This window comes from Coregonus clupeaformis, unplaced genomic scaffold (genome assembly GCF_020615455.1).
Source record: "Coregonus clupeaformis isolate EN_2021a unplaced genomic scaffold, ASM2061545v1 scaf0053, whole genome shotgun sequence".
Taxonomy (NCBI): Eukaryota; Metazoa; Chordata; class Actinopteri; order Salmoniformes; family Salmonidae; genus Coregonus; species Coregonus clupeaformis.
Window position 1 is genome coordinate 672,051 of NW_025533508.1, and position 19,684 is coordinate 691,734.

The 19,684-nt window shown below is 42.3% G+C and overlaps 2 protein-coding genes across 3 annotated transcripts; one reads left to right on the forward strand and one right to left on the reverse strand.

The window, feature by feature from the left end:
- Nucleotides 1-1,353: 1,353 nt before the first annotated feature.
- Nucleotides 1,354-3,949, forward strand: LOC121537323 (transmembrane protein 147). 2 transcript variants are annotated; one of them, XM_045212822.1, is made up of 6 exons: nt 1,354-1,420; nt 2,011-2,127; nt 2,420-2,489; nt 2,872-3,074; nt 3,274-3,358; nt 3,462-3,949. In XM_045212822.1, the coding sequence occupies exons 2-6, from the start codon at nt 2,051-2,053 to the stop codon at nt 3,585-3,587; spliced, it is 561 nt and encodes a 186-aa protein (XP_045068757.1). In that variant the 5' UTR covers nt 1,354-1,420; nt 2,011-2,050; the 3' UTR covers nt 3,588-3,949. The 2 variants fall into 2 exon arrangements, with proteins under 2 accessions (XP_045068757.1, XP_045068756.1); XM_045212821.1 differs by lacking the exon at nt 1,354-1,420 and adding an exon at nt 1,519-1,720 and having other exon boundaries at nt 2,013-2,127.
- An 8,935-nt stretch (nt 3,950-12,884) lies between these two features.
- On the reverse strand, nt 12,885-14,975 carry LOC121537589 (cornifelin homolog A-like). The gene is made up of 4 exons (XM_041845183.2): nt 14,749-14,975; nt 13,482-13,589; nt 13,261-13,397; nt 12,885-13,047 (listed from the first exon to the last, which is right to left on the reverse strand). The coding sequence occupies exons 1-4, from the start codon at nt 14,762-14,764 to the stop codon at nt 12,955-12,957; spliced, it is 354 nt and encodes a 117-aa protein (XP_041701117.1). The 5' UTR covers nt 14,765-14,975; the 3' UTR covers nt 12,885-12,954.
- Nucleotides 14,976-19,684: the final 4,709 nt, after the last annotated feature.

A 19,684-nucleotide genomic window follows, 5' to 3' on the forward strand; every position in this document is an offset into this window, starting at 1 on the left:
GGTCATCTGCATTCAGGATAATCAATAGGATGCAGAACATGAAGATGGTGCATTATAAAGTGACAATTGTATGATAATGTGTTTGTTACATTAATGACAGGATTATACTTATTTTATATGCACATTTGCATTTTTTGAACATCACAGTTTAGTGAAAATGATATTGAAACAAATGTTATTCCCTAAACCTCAGTTTTAATAGCTGATGCTTTAGCCAGGGCACAGTTTTAATACTATGCTGGAAGAAAAGTCTGCATACCATGTTGGTACCTAGGACCAGGATTCAAACATGATTGATATACAATTTGTCGATCTGGTTGGGCACATTGCACTGGATGACTTCTCAGCCAGGTTTGCTACCAGAATTGAACGGGTGTAAGGCCATGGGACTGACGGTTTCTCAATCAAGTCTCAATTCTCCATCAAGGACATCCAAATGCATTCTGAAAGCTATCTGGAAGTCCACTATTGCAATTGATTTAACCCTGGCCTAACGGGAATCCCAGGACACATCTAGTGGCAAATATTGTAACACAATAAGGTAAACCAAATGACAGATGGTATATTTTCTGCATTCAACGCTGTTCACATGAAACGCCACAACACCCATTATTTTGGAATGTCATTATAGCTGCATGGTTGTACATTTTTATATTAGACTGTAGCCTAGACTGCTGCACATTGTGGATGCCTGAATGACCATAATGTTCTTTAAAGGTCCAATGTAGCCGTTTATATCTCAATATCAAATCATTTCTGGGTAACAATTAAGTACCTTACTGTGATTGTGTTCAATTAAAATGACCGAAAAGAAACCAAAATTGCTTCTTAGCGAACAGCAGGCCAAAACTCCATCCCACCAAAACAGGCTGAAATTTCAGGCAGTCTTTTCAAACAGCTCTTACACTAAAAGGGCACTACAATAATTTTCAAATTTTCACCGTACTATTCCAAGCTCATAGTTTGGAAATGTGTTTAAAATGCTAGAAAATCACGTTTTTGCCTGCACTGCACTGCCTTTAACTCAATGAGATTTGACTACTATGTAGCCCTGCTGCCGCTAGATGGCGCTATTATTCCTCACGTCGTTTGTCAGTGGAGAATAGCGCCCACTAGCGGCTGTTTAGGCTAGCTATAGTACTGCAAATATCCTTAGGCCTATAAATTGTCATTAGTTGTATTTTTCATGTGAAAGACGATGCATGAAGAGAAGAAACCACCGAAGTTTTAAAACCTTTTCATACTAAACAATCTTTGCAGAAACTTGACTTGAAATTATTCCGGTTACCCATGATGACTCCGTTCTGTTGTTCCGCCCATTTGCTTTACAAGACCCTCTTTGAATAACTAAACTAAGGCGCTAAGCAAACGAGCGGAAAGATAGGACGGAGACTTCAAGGGTAACCGGAATCATTTAAAGGTAGGACTGGTAGTTTCCGGGTCGTCATTAGTTACCACACGCACAAAGTCATAAACCCCGCCTATTTCTACAATTTATCTTCTAAAAATCTGTTTTTAAACCTAACCACACCGCTAACCTTATGCCTAACCCTAACCTTAAAATAAGACAAAAAGGCACATTTATGTTTTTATGAATTTTCTACGATATAGCCATTTTGACTTTGTGGCTGTGGTAACTAGTAGAAAACTAGTTTCCGTCCTTCATCCAACGAGTTAGCAAACTAGCATTAGCATCTCAATAATCCCTCGTTCAATCTGAGTAAGTACACGTATTTGTGAATGGTTCTTGCCGATCTTCATTTAGACCTGTGTTATTTCTACGCATTTCATTTATCTAACAGATTTCAATTTACAATACGAGTGGAAGAAATATGTTAGACCTTGCACATAATCAGCCCGTTGAGCGTGCAGGAGGAGAAGATGCTAGCAAGTAACGCTACTGTCAGATTGACTGCTACAATGCTTCGTCAATCTGAAATAACTAGCTAGCTAATGTTGTGTCAATAAATGTTGCTAGCTAATAGCTATCTTGTCTTCATTCATTCAAAGAGTCGTTGGAGGATTCGCCAGTGTTGGACTCCCTGGCAATATGACGCTCTTTCATTTCGGGAATTGCATTGCCTTGGCTTATTTTCCCTACTTTATCACCTACAAGTGCAGTGGATTGTAAGTATCAGCACCTCTGATACGTAAACCTCTGTCTTCATGGTTGTTCTTTCCAGCTATATAAACTGCATTAGATTAATTTGTTATTGACCCCATACATTTAGCTACTGAACATGTCATTTTTATGATCTGTTCACTAGCTAGCCACCCTTACTTTAGAGGGTGAAATGTTAATCTACTTGGAAATGTCTGCAGATTGGGAGGAGGTCAGCCAATCCTCCGCCACTGTAGGCAACCATGTGTCTGTATACTAGAATGTTTTGAACAATGTATCTCTCTATCCCTATTATAGATCAGAATACAATGCATTCTGGAGATGTGTTCAAGCAGGAGCTACCTACCTATTTGTGCAGCTATGCAAGGTGAGCATTGACAACAAACTGTCTGTTTTCTGAAAAACAATACAAGTATCATCATTCTGTTGAAAGAACTGATGATCACATTGGGATGCAGACTAAACACTGCTTTGATTACTAATATGTAGCCTACTAGTTAATGTGTCCTACTAGGGCGGCAGGTAGCCTAGCGGTTAGTAACCGAAAGGTCGCTGGTTTGAATACTCAGCCGACAAGGTGAAAATTCTGTTGATTTGCCCTTGAGCAAGACACTTACCCCTAATTTGCTCCAGGGGCGACGTACTACTATGGCTGACCCTGTAAAACAACACGTTTTACTGCACCTATCCGGTGTATGTGACAATAAAACATTTTTTTTGTTACTGCATTAACAATATCTCTGTTCCAGATGCTGTTTCTAGCCACATTTTTCCCCACATGGGAGGGAGGAGCTGGCGTGTACGACTTTGTTGGTGAGTTTATGAAGGCCACGGTGGACCTAGCTGACCTTCTGGGCCTGCATCTGGTCATGTCCAGGAACGCTGGGAAGGGAGAGTACAAGATCATGGTGGCAGCGATGGGATGGGCCACAGCAGAGCTTGTTATGTCAAGGTACGTTCTCTTTGTCTATCTTTCTCTGTCCCCCTGCTGTTTCTCTTTCTCTCTCATTGGGTGCATTCCAGATTCACATTCATTTCTGCCAAGGCCTGCAAAGATTAGTCGTTCACTGCCCAAGCTCAGTAGTATAGTTGGCAGTTTGTTTAATTGCAATGGTGTCTCTTGTATTTAATCCTCTTGCCCTGTCATCCAGGTGTATACCTCTATGGGTGGGTGCCAGAGGCATTGAGTTTGACTGGAAGTACATACAGATGAGCTTCGACTCCAACATCAGCCTGGTAATACTTAGATAATGAATACTCATCAATATAACATTTCCGGTGGAGGGCTTGGAAGAGGTCTAGTTTTTAAGGAAATTCGGTGTCATGTCTGCTATTTCAGGTGCACTATATCGCCATGGCAGCAGTGGTGTGGATGTTCACGCGGTACGACCTCCCGAAGAGTTTCCGTCTGCCTGTGACTGTACTCCTTGGGCTGTGTGTATACAAGGCCTTCCTCATGGAGTGAGTATCACATACTTCAACGTACCCAGGGAAGGGAACTGTGGAACTGCATACTGAAGAAATGGACACCCTCACAGAACTGGTTTTGAGCTCATCGTGCTTATCTTTTCTGGGGAGGGGACTGAGGTTTTTCTGTACACCACTAGAGAGCATTATAAACACTGATGGCTACAGTTGTGTAACGGTCGGGATGACCAACCCCTATTTTTCGGAAGAAACTACATTATTGAAATGGTACTGAAAACAATGTCATAATCCATCATAATAATATGACGTTAGCAACAATCAGTTACATAGTAGCCAACAACTGACATATTGGTATAAAACAAAGCTACACAACCGTCATAATAATTGTTCATAGACACCTACTAATTTCCTCTAACCACATTTGATTGATTTGCACTTTTCGCACCAAAGTACGTTCATCTCTAGGAGATCTTCTTCCTGAGCGGTATGACGGCTGCGTGTTCCCATGGTGTTTATACTTGCGTACTATTGTTTGTACAGATTAACGTGGTACCTTCAGGCGTTTGGAAATTGCTCCCAAGGATGAACCAGACTAGTGGAGGTCTACCATTTTTTTTCTGAGGTCTTGGCTGATTTCTTTTGATTTTCCCATGATGTCAAGCAAAGAGGCACTGAGTTTGAAGGTAGGCCTTGAAATACATCCACAAGTACACCTCCAATTGACTCAAATGATGTCAATTAGCCTATCAGAAGCTTCTAAAGCCATGACATAATTTTCTGGAATTTTCCAAGCTGTTTAAAGGCACAGTCAACTTAGTGTATGTACATTTCTGACCCACTGGAATTGTGATAGAGTGAATTATAAGTGAAATAATCTGCCTGTAAACAATTGTTGGAAAAATTACTTGTGTCATGCACAAAGTAGATGTCCTAACCGACTTGCCAAAACAATAGTTTGTTAACAATAAATTTTTGGAGTAGTTGAAAAACAACTTCCAACTGTAATTCCACCACCTTTACGCGCAAAGAAACCATTAATAAGGTCTAGCAAACCTACCAGTTCCATGTGGAAAAAGCATCGACGTACTTTTTTTGCGATAAAAATAACACCATTCTCCATGCACTGTAATTTACAACTTGATAAGATCTATTGATAAGAGCTAGGTAAATTAATAATCCGATTGGAGAAGGGGATTGTAAATACACATAGCAATTGTTTTAGATTATTTTTTATTATGATCCCTGGAGACAAATGTGAAACCAGCCATATGGAAGCAAACTGAATTGAGTCTGTAGTCACAAGCTTGATGTAGTTGTTGCGTGCTAAGAATATAGGACCAAATATTCAACTTTTGACTAAATGTAATACACTATAAGGCATTTAGATGCATTTGCAGTTTGTTTTGGTTGTGTTTCGGGTTACAGTGCATTCGGAAAGTATTCAGACCCCTTGACTTTTTCCACATTTTGTTACGTTACAGTCTTATTCTAAAATTGATTAAATCAAATATTTTCCTCATCTATCTACACACAATACCCCATAATGACAAAGCGAAAACAGGTTTTTAGACATTTTAGCATATGTATAAAAATAAATAAACGGAAATACCTTATTTACATAAGTATTCAGACCCTTTGCTATGAGACTCGAAATTGAGCTCAGGTGCATCCTGTTTCCATTGATCATTCTTGAGATGTTTCTACAACTTCATTGGAGTCCACCTGTGGTAAATTCAATTGATTGGACATGATTTGGAAAGGCACACACCTGTCTATATAAGGTCCCACAGTTGACAGTGCATGTCAGAGCAAACACCAAGCCATGAGGTCGAAGGAATTGTCCGTAGAGCTCCGAGACAGGATTGTGTCGAGGCACAGATCTGGGGAATGGTACCAAAAAATGTCTTCAGCATTGAAGGTCCCCAAGAACACAGTGGCCTCCATCATTCTTAAATGGAAGAAGTTTTTAACCACCAAGAATCTTCCTGCCTTGGTCAGGGAGGTGACCAAGAACCCGATGGTCACTCTGACAGAGCTCCAGAGTTCCTCTGAGGAGATGGGAGAACCTTCCAGAAGGACAACCATCTCTGCAGCACTCCACCAATCAGGCCTTTATGGTAGAGAGGCCAGACGGAAGCCACTCCTCAGTAAAAGGCACATGACAGACCTCTTGGAGTTTGCCAAAAGGCACCTAAAGGACCCTCAGACCATGAGAAACAAGATTCTCTGGTCTGATGAAACCAAGACTGAACTATTTGGCCTGAATGCCAAGCGTCACGTCTGGAGGAAACCTTGCACCATCCCTATGGTGAAGCATGGTGGTGGCAGCATCATGCTGTGGGGATGTTTTTCAGCGGCAGGGACTGGGAGACTAGTCAGGATTGAGAGAAAGATGAACGGAGCAAAGTACAGAGAGATCCTTGATGAAAACCTGCTCCAGAGCGCTCAGGACCTCAGACTGGAGCGAAGGTTCACATTCCAACAGGACAACAACCCTAAGCACACAGCCGAGACAACGCAGGAGTGGCTTCGGGACAAGTCTCTGAATGTCTTTGAGTGGCCCAGCCAGAGCCCGGACTTGAACCCGATCGAACATCTCTGGAGAGACTTGAAAATAGCTGTGCAGCGATGCTCCCCTTCCAACCTGACAGAGCTTGAGAGGATCTGCCAAGAAGAATGGGAGAAACTCCCCAAATACAGGTGTGCCAAGCTGGTAGCGTCATATCCAAGAAGACTCAAGGCTGTAATCGCTGCCAAAAGTGCTTCAACAAAGTACTGAGTAAAGGGTCTGAACACTTATGTAAATGTGATATTTCATTATTTTATTTTTTATATACAGTACCAGTCAAAAGTTTGGACAAGTTTGCCAAGAGTGTGCAAAGCTGTCATCAAGGCAAAGGGTGGCTATTTGAAGAATCTCAAATAGAAAATATATTTTGATTTATTTAACACTTTTTTGGTTAATACATCATTCCATATGTGTTATTTAATAGTTTTGATGTCTTCACTATTATTCTACAATGTAAAAATTGTAAAAATAAAGAAAGACCCTTGAATGAGTAGGTGTGTCTGAACTTTTGACTGGTAGTGTATATATATATATAAATGTCCAGAAATGTCTAAATAAACTGTTTTTCCTTTGTCATTATGGGGTATCGTGTGTAGATTGATGACGGGGGGACGACGACGACAATTTGATCCATTTTAGAATAAGGCTGTAACGTAACAAAATGTGTAAAAAGTCAAGGGGTCTGAATACTTTCCGAATGCACTGTGTATTGTGCCCAATAGAAAAGAATGGTGAATAATATATTGTGTCATTTTGAAATAACTTTTATTGTAAATAAGAATATAAAATGTTTAGAACACTTCTACATTAATGTGGATGCTACCATGATTACAGATAGGCCTGATCATGAATGAATCGCGAATAGGTAATTATTGTAGGTTAGTATCGAAGCACGAGGCTAGCTAGCTAGCGGGTAGCTACTGGTAACGTTTAGCAACGGTGGAGAGCTGTTTCCAATGTTAATGTGCTGCTAGCCAACGTTTAATTTTTGCTGCGTTATGCGTTATGAAAGGAACTAGACACGGACATGAATTATCTGTTTAGTGTGTTAACACACTCTTGGCAGTTTGTTGTAACCAAGTATTGGTGCTAAACTGTGTGTTAATGGATGCTAGCATGCTAGTTAGCTATGGCGTCATAGCTAGGCATCGTGGGTTGTTGTGGGTAGTTACTGTAGGTTGGCAGTGTCTTCGGCCGTGCCGGCTGTAGCACGAAGCGAGCTAACTAGCCGTTTTCGAACAGAGTCAGAGTCAACACAGTAGCCATTGTGTGCCGGGTGTAGCACGGGCTAGCTAGCTAGCCGTTCTCCAAACAAAGTCAACACAGTGGCCATTGCTAGCTACCCAACACGACCAGCTAACTGTACTGTAGTAGCTAAATACAATATACTTGTCCTAGCTAGCCAACGTTTAATCATTGCTGCGTCATGAAAGGAACTTGACACAGACACGAATGATCTGTTTAGTGTGTTAACTCACTATTGGTGGTTTGATGTGACCAAGTGTTGGTGCTAAACTGTGTGTTACTGGATGCTAGCATGCTAGTTAGCTAGTTAACACACTATTGGTGGTTTGTTGTGACCAAGTGTTGGTGCTAAACTGTGTGTTATTGTTATTGGATGCTATCATGCTAGTTAGCTATGGTGTCATAGTTAGCTAGCTGAATAAAGTGGGTTGAGTCTATTCCTTTAAACATTGAACCGCTGTGGTTCACAACAATTCTGATTTCTAAAGGTGGAAGTTGGGAGAGTTTTTGTTTGGGTGGTTCAGTGAAACAATTTTAGTTTCTGAGGTAGAAGTTTTTGGTGAGGGAGGCCCTGCTCTCTCCTCTCCCAGATGCTTAGCTCATTTCATTCCGATCTCCTCTGCATTTTTGTAGCCATTTGCTACAGCCTGTCAACTATGCCTCTGCCTATCCCTGTTCTCTCCCTCTCTGCACAGGCTACACAAACGCACCACACCGCGTGGCTGCTGCCTCTCTAACCTGGTGGTCCCTGCACGCACCCCACACCTGGAGTTCCAGGTCTCAGGCAGCCTCTGGAACTGCCGTTCTGCTGCCAACAAAGCTGACTTCATCCCAGCCTATGCCAACCTCCAGTCCCTCGACTTCCTGGCGCTGACGGAAACATGGATTACCACTGAAAACACTGCTACTCCTACTGCTCTCTCCTCGTCTGACCATGTGTTCTCGCATACCCCGAGAGCATCTGGTCAGAGGGGTGGTGGTACAGGAATCCTCATCTCTCCCAAGTGGACATTCTCAATTGTTCCCCTAACCCATCTGTCTATCTCCTCATTTGAATTCCATGCTGTCACAGTCACTAGCCCATTTAAGCTTAATATCCTTGTCATCTATCGCCCTCCAGGTTCCCTTGGAGAGTTCATCAATGAGCTTGACGCCTTGATAAGTTCCTTTCCTGAGGATGGCTCACCCTCACAGTTTTGGGGGATTTCAACCTCCCTATGTCCACATTTGACTCATTTCTCTCTGCCTCCTTCTTTCCACTCCTCTCCTCTTTTGACCTCACCCTCTCACCGTCCCCCCTACTCACAAGGCAGGCAATACGCTTGACCTCATCTTCACTAGATGCTGCTCCTCTACTAATCTCACTGCAACTCCCCTCCATGTCTCCGACCACTACTTTGTTTCCTTTTCTCTCTCGCTCTCCTCCCACACTACTCACTCTGCCCCTACACAGATGGTAATGCGCCGCCGCAACCTTCGGCCTCTCTCTCTCCCACTACTCTCTCCTCTTCCATCCTATCATCTCTTCCCTCTGCTCAATCCTTCTCCCTCCAATCTCCTGATTCTGCCTCCTCAACCCTCCTCTCCCTCCCTTTCTGCATCCTTTGACTCTCTGTGTCCCCTATCCTCCCGGCCGGCTCGGTCCTCCCCTCCAGCTCCGTGGCTTGATGACTCATTGCGAGCTCACAGAACAGAGCTCCGGGCAGCGGAGCGGAAATGGAAGAAAACTAAACTCCCTGCCGACCTGGCATCTTTTCACTCCCTCCTCTCTACATTTTCTTCATCTGTTTCTGCTGCTAAGGCCACCTTCTACCACTCTAAATTCCAAGCATCTGCCTCTAACCCTAGGAAGCTCTTTGCCACATTTTCCTCCTCCTGAATCCCCCTCCTCTCTCTGTGGATGACTTCGTCAACCACTTTGAAAAGAAGGTTGACGACATCCGATCCTCGTTTGTTAAGTCTAATGACACTGCTGGTCCTGCTCACACTGCCCTACCCTATGCTTTGACTTCTTTCTCCCTCTCTCTCCAGATAAAATCCTGCGACTTGTGACTGCAGGCCGCCCAACAACCTGCCCGCTTGACCCCATCCCCTCCTCTCTTCTCCAGACCATCTCCGGTGACCTTCTCCCCTACCTCACCTCGCTGATCAACTCATCCTTGACCGCTGGCCATGTCCCTTCCGTCTTCAAGAGAGCGAGAGTTGCTCCCCTTCTCAAAAAAACCAACACTCGACCCCACTGATGTCAACAACTACAGACCAGTATCCCTTCTTTCTTTTCTTTCCAAAACTATTGAGCGTGCCGTCTTTAGCCAACTCTCTTGCTATCTCTCTCAGAATGACCTTCTTGATCCAAACCAATCAGGTTTCAGGACTGGTCATTCAACTGAGACTGCTCTTCTCTGTGTCACGGAGGCTCTCCGCACTGCTAAAGCTAACTCTCTCTCCTCTGCTCTTGTCCTTCTAGACCTGTCTGCTGCCTTTGATACTGTGAACCATCAGATCCTCCTCTCCACCCTCTCCGAGCTGGGCATCTCCCGCGCGGCTCACTCCTGGATTGCGTCCTACCTGACCGGTCGCTCCTACCAAGTGGCGTGGCGAGAAGCTGTCTCCGCACCACGTGCTCTCACCACTGGTGTCCCCAGGGCTCAGTTCTAGGCCCTCTCCTTTTCTCCCTATACACCAAGTCACTTGGCTCTGTCATATCCTCACACGGCCTCTCCTATCATTGCTACGCTGACGATACACAACTAATCTTCTCCTTTCCCCCTTCTGATAACCAGGTGGCGAATCGCATCTCTGCATGTCTGGCAGACATATCAGTATGGATGACGGATCACCACCTCAAGCTGAACCCTGGCAAGACGGAGCTGCTCTTCCTCCCGGGAAGGACTGCCCGTTCCATGATCTCGCCATCACGGTTGACAACTCCGTTGTGTCCTCCTCCCAGAGTGCGAAGAGCCTTGGCGTGACCCTGACAACACCCTGTCGTTCTCCGCTAACATCAAGGCGGTGACCCGCTCCTGCAGGTTCATGCTCTACAACATTCGAGAGTACGACCCTGCCTCACACAGGAAGCGGCACAGGTCCTAATCCAGGCACTTGTCATCTCCCGTCTGGATTACTGCAACTCGCTGTTGGCTGGCCTCCCTGCATGTGCCATTAAACCCCTACAACTCATCCAGAATGCCGCAGCCCGTCTGGTGTTCAACCTTCCCAAGTTCTCTCACGTCACCCCCTCCTCCGCACACTCCACTGGCTTCCAGTTGAAGCTCGCATCCGTTACAAGACCATGGTGCTTGCCTTTGGAGCAGCGAGGGGAACGGCACCTCCGTACCTTCGGGCTCTGATCAGTCCCTACACCCAAACGAGGGCATTGCGTTCATCCACCTCTGGCCTGCTGGCTCCCTTCCTCTGCGGAAGCATAGTTCCCGCTCAGCCCAGTCAAAACTGTTCGCTGCTCTGGCACCCCAATGGTGGAACAAGCTCCCTCACGACGCCAGGACAGCGGAGTCACTCACCACCTTCCGGAGACATTTGAAACCCCACCTCTTTAAGGAATACCTGGGATAGGATAAAGCAATCCTTCTACCCCCCCACACACACAGCGGAGTCGCTCACCACCTTCCGGAGACATTTGAAACCCCACCTCTTTAAGGAATACCTGGGATAGGATAAAGTAATCCTTCTACCCCCCACAGCGGAGTCACTCACCACCTTCCGGAGACATTTGAAACCCCACCTCTTTAAGGAATACCTGGGATAGGATAAAGTAATCCTTCTACCCCCCCCAAAAAAATTGTAAAGTGGTTATCCCACTGGCTATAGGGTGAATGCATCAATTTGTGAGTCGCTCTGGACTAGAGCGTCTGCTAAATGACGTAAATGTGCCCTTGAGCAAGGCACTTAACCCTAATTGCTCCTGTAAGTCGCTCTGGATAAGAGCGTCTGCTAAATGACTTAAATGTAAATGTAAATAAGGATGAGTGAGAAAGTTACAGATGCCCCCAAAACATGCTAACATCTCACCATTACCAATAACAGGGGAAGTCAGGATTTTCTTGGGGGTATGATAGTTATGCATCTGTAACTTTCTTACTCATCAATATTCACGATTTATTAATGATTATCCCTAATCATGGTAGCATCCACATTAATGTAGAGGTGTTCAGAGACACATTCTATTCTTATTTACAATAAAAGTGACTCCAAAATCACACCATTCATTTCTATTGGGCACAACATAATCTGAAACACAACCAAACAAACTGCAAACGCATCCACCAAGTTTGTAGAGTCACAACCATGATGTAGTCATTGCGTGCTAGGTATATGGGATCAAATAAGAAACGTTTGACTAAATGTAATACACTATAAGGGAATTTGTTAAAATACATATGACAGCTTCAAATGGGGGCTAGATAGGCTACATAAAGTGCTTTCATTTCTAAATGGTAAAACAGATATGAATGAAAATACCCTCAAATAGAAGGTGACATTCTGTACTGTTGCTTCATATAACATGTTTTATCTCAAATTCTAAATGCTGGAATATAGAGCCAGATTCAAAGTTTTAGCTTCACTGTCTAAATAAATATGTAGAGTGTACATCTTGGCTTGTATTAGTCAAATAGTATGCAAACAATCAAAAAGTGTAGGTACCATTCTAGCCGTTAAACCTAACTAGTCTTGACTTACAAACATCTATGTCGACACAGCAATCCATCACTCCAGAGCTCCATGTCTTTTTCTGGATCCCGGCAAACTGGCCCCCAGCTAAAGTTCTTGGTTGGCTTGTAGTGGCGTCTTGAAATACGTTGCACATATTTCCTGTAACTACCCTGCTCAATTAATATAAATTAATACACAATTATTACAGGCCTATATTTTACTTCTAGCTAGCTAGCTCATACGAATAGCTAGCTAGCTAGCTAACGTTAGCTGTCAATAACTAGCTGGCTACTAGCAACAGTAGCTAGTCACTTGAGCAAATTTAAATATTAGAAAATAAAATTATCTGCAAAGTAATGCATTTACATTCTTAATGTTTACTTTTTAGTAAACTTTTCTTTTGCGTTTCAAAAACGTACCTAGAGGTTACCAAACAAGCCTAACTTAGCTAGAAAGTTAGCTTACGGTTATGGCACGCTTTGGCGCTTTGGATGTTACTAGGCAACGGTGGTTCATAAATTGCATTCCACAGCCACGATCATGCCTCCATCCATTGCCATTACTATGGAAATGTATTGACAATTCTGTGAGAGTATTTCCTCATGTATATTAATTGTACTTTACTTTGTCATTGTTTTAGCAACAAACAATAATCAATAGTCAAATTGACAGCTGCATGTGCAAGAATATAAACTAAAACAAATGTTTTATGGTTGTGCACAATAGTCTAATTGTCCTTCAAAAGTTGTATAATCGTACATGCAGGTTTATTAGGTCTTTTTGTAAATTCCATGCATGACTTATTCACTTGGAATTCATCAGATACTGTGTGTAATATAAATGCATCAGTGTGTTTCTTCTTATTTTATTAGGTATGCACAGATCCCCAAAGCTAAAATGGATTGATTGCCTTTCAATCTCAACCCAGCTGGTGTTTCATCTCTCTTGCCATCTGACATAGAGCACAGGGTCCACAGAACATGTGCACTGCCCAGTCATCAATTAAGCTGCCCTAGAAATACAGAGGGATGATAGAAAAATAATATTTTGCTTATTTGGTGACTACTGTACTGTATAAGTACACATAAATCATACAGTCAAACCAAGCTATCAAAATTGACAATGAGGTTGTTCAGCAATATCACTGTGATGATAAAAAGCAGCTATTCAATAATACACAGATGTCTTTTATGTTTGTTGCACTGTCCTAGACTAGCTATCTCACCGGGATGTTGTATCTCTCTCTCATTGATGTGCGCATCATCATCATTGTTGTTGGCAGCAGGGGGAGACAGAAGCATTCACCATACCTCTCAGCCATCTGACAGGCTAGGCACATTGAACAGAAGGTGCCACACAAACCTGGAAGATACAAGTTATTATGAATTTGAAGACATCAAAAGATGTTAAATAATGTTTATGTTTGTTATTACAGTCTACACTTACAGACTCTCCTGTCAATGCAACAGTCCAGAATCCTTGAGTTCCACTTTGCCGGAGTGTTGGGTTGACTCATTACTGCTCTATCACACACTCCATATCCAGATTTGCAGGCTGAAATAATATGAAATGTATAGGTATGTTGAAGACAATTGGGACCTGCAGCAATCATTATAACATTTAACAGGGCTCTACAGTGTGACCATTTTACTCACATATACGCCTAAATATTTTGCTGTGCAACCTGGAATTTTAATTTAGGAGCACCAATGAGCCTAGAAAAATCAAGGATTCTAGCTTTATTACCTCAAATATTTTTCATTGTGCTCCTAAATTTCTTTGTGTGCACCTACATTTTTTCAACTAAGGCACACACGTGCTCCTTGTAACAAATGGTCAGCGTAGAGCCCTGTTTAAATATTCTATAAATTTTACAAATATTGTCTGTTTGGGGTCATTTCACATTTACATTTTAGTCATTTAGCAGACGCTCTTATCTAGAGCGACTTACAGTTAGTGAATACAATAATATACTGGCCCCCCGTGGGAATCGAACCCACAACCCTGGCGTTGCAAACGCCATACTCTATCAACTGAGCTACATCCCTGCCGGCCATTCCCTCCCCTACCCTGGACGACGCTGGGCCAATTGTGCGCCGCCCATGAGTCTCCCGGTCACGGCCGGCTGCGACAGAGCCTGGATTCGAACCAGGATCTCTAGTGGCACAGTTAGCACTCGCGATAAATTGCCTTAGACCACTGCGCCACTCAGGGTAGGGTAGATTACTGAATTGATACTGTCATCTGAAATACAGGGCATGATTATCCTAGAGCTGCGGTTAATAGGAACTTTACATATCATGGCAATTAGCAAAGAAAGTGGGTTGTAAGTGTGGAGCTCTCTTGTTGTTGTTTTTATATTAGGCCTGGCTGTGTTCTCCTCTACCGCCATCTATAGGGCATCTAGCTTACTGCGTTAGGCCCACGTTTATGCACAGGTCTGAGGAAAACATCTGGAAGCCTCTTGATATTTCGAAATGTACTTCCTTCGATAAAGGGTTTGTTTGATTGATAATTGGCAAAAAAAAAAAAGGTATCTAGCTAGTTACAATCTCAATTCCAGTTGCTAACCACAGCATCATCACAAGCTGAACTCTAACTAGTAGGCCTACAGCATTACTTCCTAAGGGACCTTTATTTCAACAACCACACAACTTTACAATTACTGTTAGCACTCAACAGGTTCGTACTCAACAATGTGTTTCCGTTTTACCTTCTTTTTTCTCCATTTGAAATCACTCAATTTGACAACCTCATCCAGTGAAGTTGATAGGCAACGGCAGTTAATTGTTCTATACACGAACGTGTAAATCTACGTGTAAATCTAAACACGAACGTGATTGATTGATTTGCGGGAGATTGGGTGGGAGCTTGAAAAGTATTCTCTGATAGATTCTAGATTTGAGCACATTACATTTGTACATAAATGATTCATTCCTATCAATGAAACTGTTTTGATAGTCAAAGGCAATTATTCAAGTTTTAATGTCACATGCACAAGTACAGTGAAATGCCTCAAACTCATTACTAAATATAAAAAGTACATTTTGAATAATTTGCCTAAAATATGTCTAAATATTTGCAATACAAAAATGTAATGTATAGATAATCAAAATAGGCCTACATAAATTAAATGAAAGAACATGTTGTAATAAATTAATTAAATGCAAATATATTTACTCTAGTAAGCAGGCTGTCTTCAATTGAATTTATATTATATTATATTTTCTTCTAATTTTGAAAATGCACTACAGGTCATTAGTTGAATAGACAAACATAATGCACAATGACAAGAAATCATATTTGTGAAACAATTTGACTGTTTTCAGACATTTTATTTTATTTTGAATGCCACCATTTGATTAAATGACTGTGTGCACAAACATTGCAGACGGCCAACAGTGGTCTGCCAGTTGCTACCTTGGATTTTCTTGGATTTCCGTTTAGGATGTTTCTGCAAAACACATCCAGTCCCTCATTTTACACACATCATTAAGCTGGCTGCCTGTCTGTGATAGTTTTAGTTATCAATGAAATGTCTGAGATTATGTGGTGAAATAGGAAAAGACTAACAATAAACACTGTTTTATGAATGAAAACATTTGTCAATTTTAGAAACATATTGTGTAATGCCCAGTGTAAATCCTATGTACTTTCAGTGATAATAGAGTAGGCTACCTCTGCAAGGTTTGTATCAAATATACTTTTCCCATTTATGATATCAAGTACCCACTGGGCACAGATGTCAATTCAACGTCTATTCCACGTTGGTTCAACGTTATTTAATTGAAATGACGTGGAAACAACATTGATTCAACCAGTGTGTGCCCAGTGGGTAAGGTTTCTACTTCACTTTTCTGAACAGATTACAGAATAGGCACACGTGAAGAAGTAATAGGCCTTAACATATGTTTATCAGTTAACTTACCTATTTATTTGGTTGAGTCAAAGACCCATGGCTGTTGAACAATACTTTTTGTACCTTGAGTCTCAGCAGCAACTTACATAGGCCATCATCACAAATATGGTTTTCAATGGACAGCAGGCCCAAAATGAGGACAAAACAGGACTGTGCTGGATGCTTTTCTCTACCATTTATTATCAACCCTAGGATGAAATATTTTCTCCTAATTGCATAACTAAAATGTATGATAGATGGCCAAACTGTTTTATATTTATTTGTATGACATTTGGTTGAGTACATGCCCTACTGCACTCTTGCCTCTCTGGATAATACATACATGACTTCTATTTTGTGGTAACCTCAACATGGTTCAGTTAGTTACGGGATTTATTGTGTTTATTTCGGTTTTCTTTTGTTCCTACTTGATGCCATACACAGAGCCTTGATTAAGTTTAGGTGGGTTTCCATGGGCAATTGTTTCTGTGTCACTTTGTTACTCTGTTTCTATGTTGGAATGAAGCTAGGAATTCTACTTGAGGTACTGTGAGATTATGCTTTATGCTAAAATACTGTATCTGTGGTGTAGCTTTTAGGTTTAAATGGGCCACGCGCTCCTGACTATTTAATATGCAGACCTCATGCATTTCCTCTTTCCCATTTAATCTATACGCTGGATCTATCAAGTCAGTGCCTACAGGAAGTGTGTATCCCTTACGTAATGGATGAACAAATTTGTGTGGCCTGGGCATAGGCCTACGTGCTTTCTCCCCTCCTATATGGAGCATGCGTCATAACTACCACATGGGGCCAAGCTTCCTGCCGTCCACGACCTATATACTAGGCGGTGTCAAAGAAAGGCCCAAAAAATTGTCAAAGACTCCAGTCACCCAAGTCATAGACTGTTCTCTCTGCGCCAAGTCTAGGTCCAAAAGGCTCCTTAACAGCTTCTATCCCCAAGCCATAAGACTGCTGAACAATTAATCAAATGGCCACCCAGACTATTTACATTGACCCCCCCCTTTGTTTTTGCACTGCTGCTACTCGCTGTTTATTATCTATGCATAGTCACTTTATCCCTACTTACATGGACAAATTATCTCGACTAACCTGTACTTTATAATATCATCTTATTAATATCATGACAAAGGTACAGGTAACTGCTAAAACACCAACACAAAGTGTCTAAATAGTGCGTTGGGCCACCATGAGCCATAGATTCTACAAGTGTCTTGAACTCTGTTGGAGGGATACGAAACCATTCTTCCACGAGAAATTCCATCATTTGGTGTTGACAGCGCTGTTTCAGGCGCCGCTCCAGAATCTCCCATAAGTTTACAACTGGGTTGAGATCTGGTGACTGAGATGGCCATGGCATATCGTGAAACATCAGCAAGTTGAGCAGTCTTCGTCACTGAAGCTCCTGCCAAACGTGCCCCAACAATCACCCCTCTTTCATAGTCACTGAGATCTCTTCTTCTAGACATGTTAGCCAAAATAATGGGCAACTGGGCCTGCCCAGCATTTTTATACGTGACCCTAAGCTGATGGACTGTTCATTCCACATCTATGTGGAAGCACCTGCTTTCAATATACTTTGTATCCCTAATTTACTCAAGTGTTTCCTTTATTTTTGGCAGTTACCTGTACATTTTGATAGTATTTTTGGGAAGATAAATCGTATAGCATATTATTTTCAAAATGTTCGTATGGGTATGATCATGTCCCTATGTGTGTGTGCTCTCCTCCTTGGGCATATCACCCAAGGCTCTCGGCCGTACGTGACTTGAGCAGGGTACAGCTCTGTCAGCTGCAACCTCGCCGTCCACTGATAACACTAATTAACTTCCTGTAATTTCCTCTAATCGCCGACGGGACTAAGACACCCAGGTTGGGGTTTGTGTGTATATGTGTGTATATGTGTGTGTGTGGGTGGGTGGGTGTGTGAATGAGAGAGAGAGAGAGAGAGAGAGAGAGAGAGAGAGAGAGAGAGAGATGGTTCTGAGGTCTGGGGTCCGCTCACCAACCAAGAATTCACAAAATGGGACAAACACCAAATTGAGACACTGCATGCAGAATTCTGCAAAAACATCCTCCGTGTACAACGTAAAACACCAAATAATGCATGCAGAGCAGAATTAGGCCAATACCCGCTAATTATCAAAATCCAGAAAAGAGCCGTTAAATTCTATAACCACTTAAAAGGAAGCGATTCCCAAACCTTCCATAACAAAGCCATCACCCACAGAGAGATGAACTTGGAGAAGAGTCCCCTAAGTAAGCTTGTCCTGGGCCTCTGTTCACAAACACAAACAGACCCCACACAGCCCCAGGACAACAACAACAACAACAACAACACAATTAGACCCAACCAAATCATGAGAAAACAAAAGAGAATTACTTGACACATTGGAAAGAACAAACAAAAAACAGAGCAAACTAGAATGCTATTTGGCCCTAAACAGAGAGTACACAGTGGCAGAATACCTGACCACTGTGACTGACCCAAACTTAAGGAAAGCTTTGACTATGTACAGACTCAGTGAGCATAGCCTTGCTATTGAGAAAGGCCGCCGTAGGCAGACCTGGCTCTCAAGAGAAGACAGGCTATGTGCACACTGCCCACAAAATGAGGTGGAAACTGAGCTGCACTTCCTAACCTCCTGCCAAATATATGACCATATTAGACACATATTTCCCTCAAATTACAGCGATCCACAAAGAATTCGAAAACAAACCCAATTTTGATAAACTCCCTTATCTACTGGGTGAAAAACCACAGTGTGCCATCACAGCTGCAAGATTTGTGACCTGTTGCCACAAGAAAAGGGCAACCAGTGAAGAACAAACACCATTGTAAATACAACCCATATTTATGTTTATTTATTTTCCCATTTGTACTTTAACTATTTGCACATTGTTACAACACTGTATATATACATAATATGACATTTGAAATGTCTTTATTCTTTTGAAACTTCTGAGTGTAATGTTTACTGTTAATATTTATTGTTTATTTCACTTTTGTTTACTATCTACTTCACTTGCTTTGGCAATGTTAACACACGTTTCCCATGCCAATAAAGCCCTTAAATTGAATTGAAATTGAAATTGAATTGAGAGAGAGAGAGAGAGAGAGAGAGAGAGAGAGAACGCGAGAGAGAACGATATGACATGTCTTGAGGGCAGTGAAAGTTTGTGGGTTACGTCAAAAAGCCTCTTCCTGGGAGTAGCAAAACATCCATGAAATGCTTCTCCACGTGTCTCCAAAGTCTTGACAGAAACACAAATGACACTCAATGACACGCAAGTTTGTATTAACCTCAGTTAACTGTAAAAGGAATGAGACATCCTGCCTTTTAGATCACTGCTATCTATGTGCGTGTGACCGGATGCTACCAGATACAACATAGCTGTTTAATGGGAGAAGGATGCAATGAGTGAGAGAGAGAGAAATCAAAGTTAGACTTGTATCCTGTGTAATGCCATGTGAAGACCCAGCAGCTATCCTGTAGTCATGGCAAGGTGGGTGTCATAGGGTGGGTACGACATCGTCTCTCTCAGCTCCCAGAGGGTACAAGGGGTCAATGTTTAATTGAATCAGTGTCTCTGCTCTTGGGAGACAGAGAGGGAGGGCTAATACAGTAACACACACACATGATGTACACACGCGCAACATGCACACACAAACACAAACACACACATCCAGCCAAAACAGTGTTAAACAAATCAAAATATTTTTTCAATT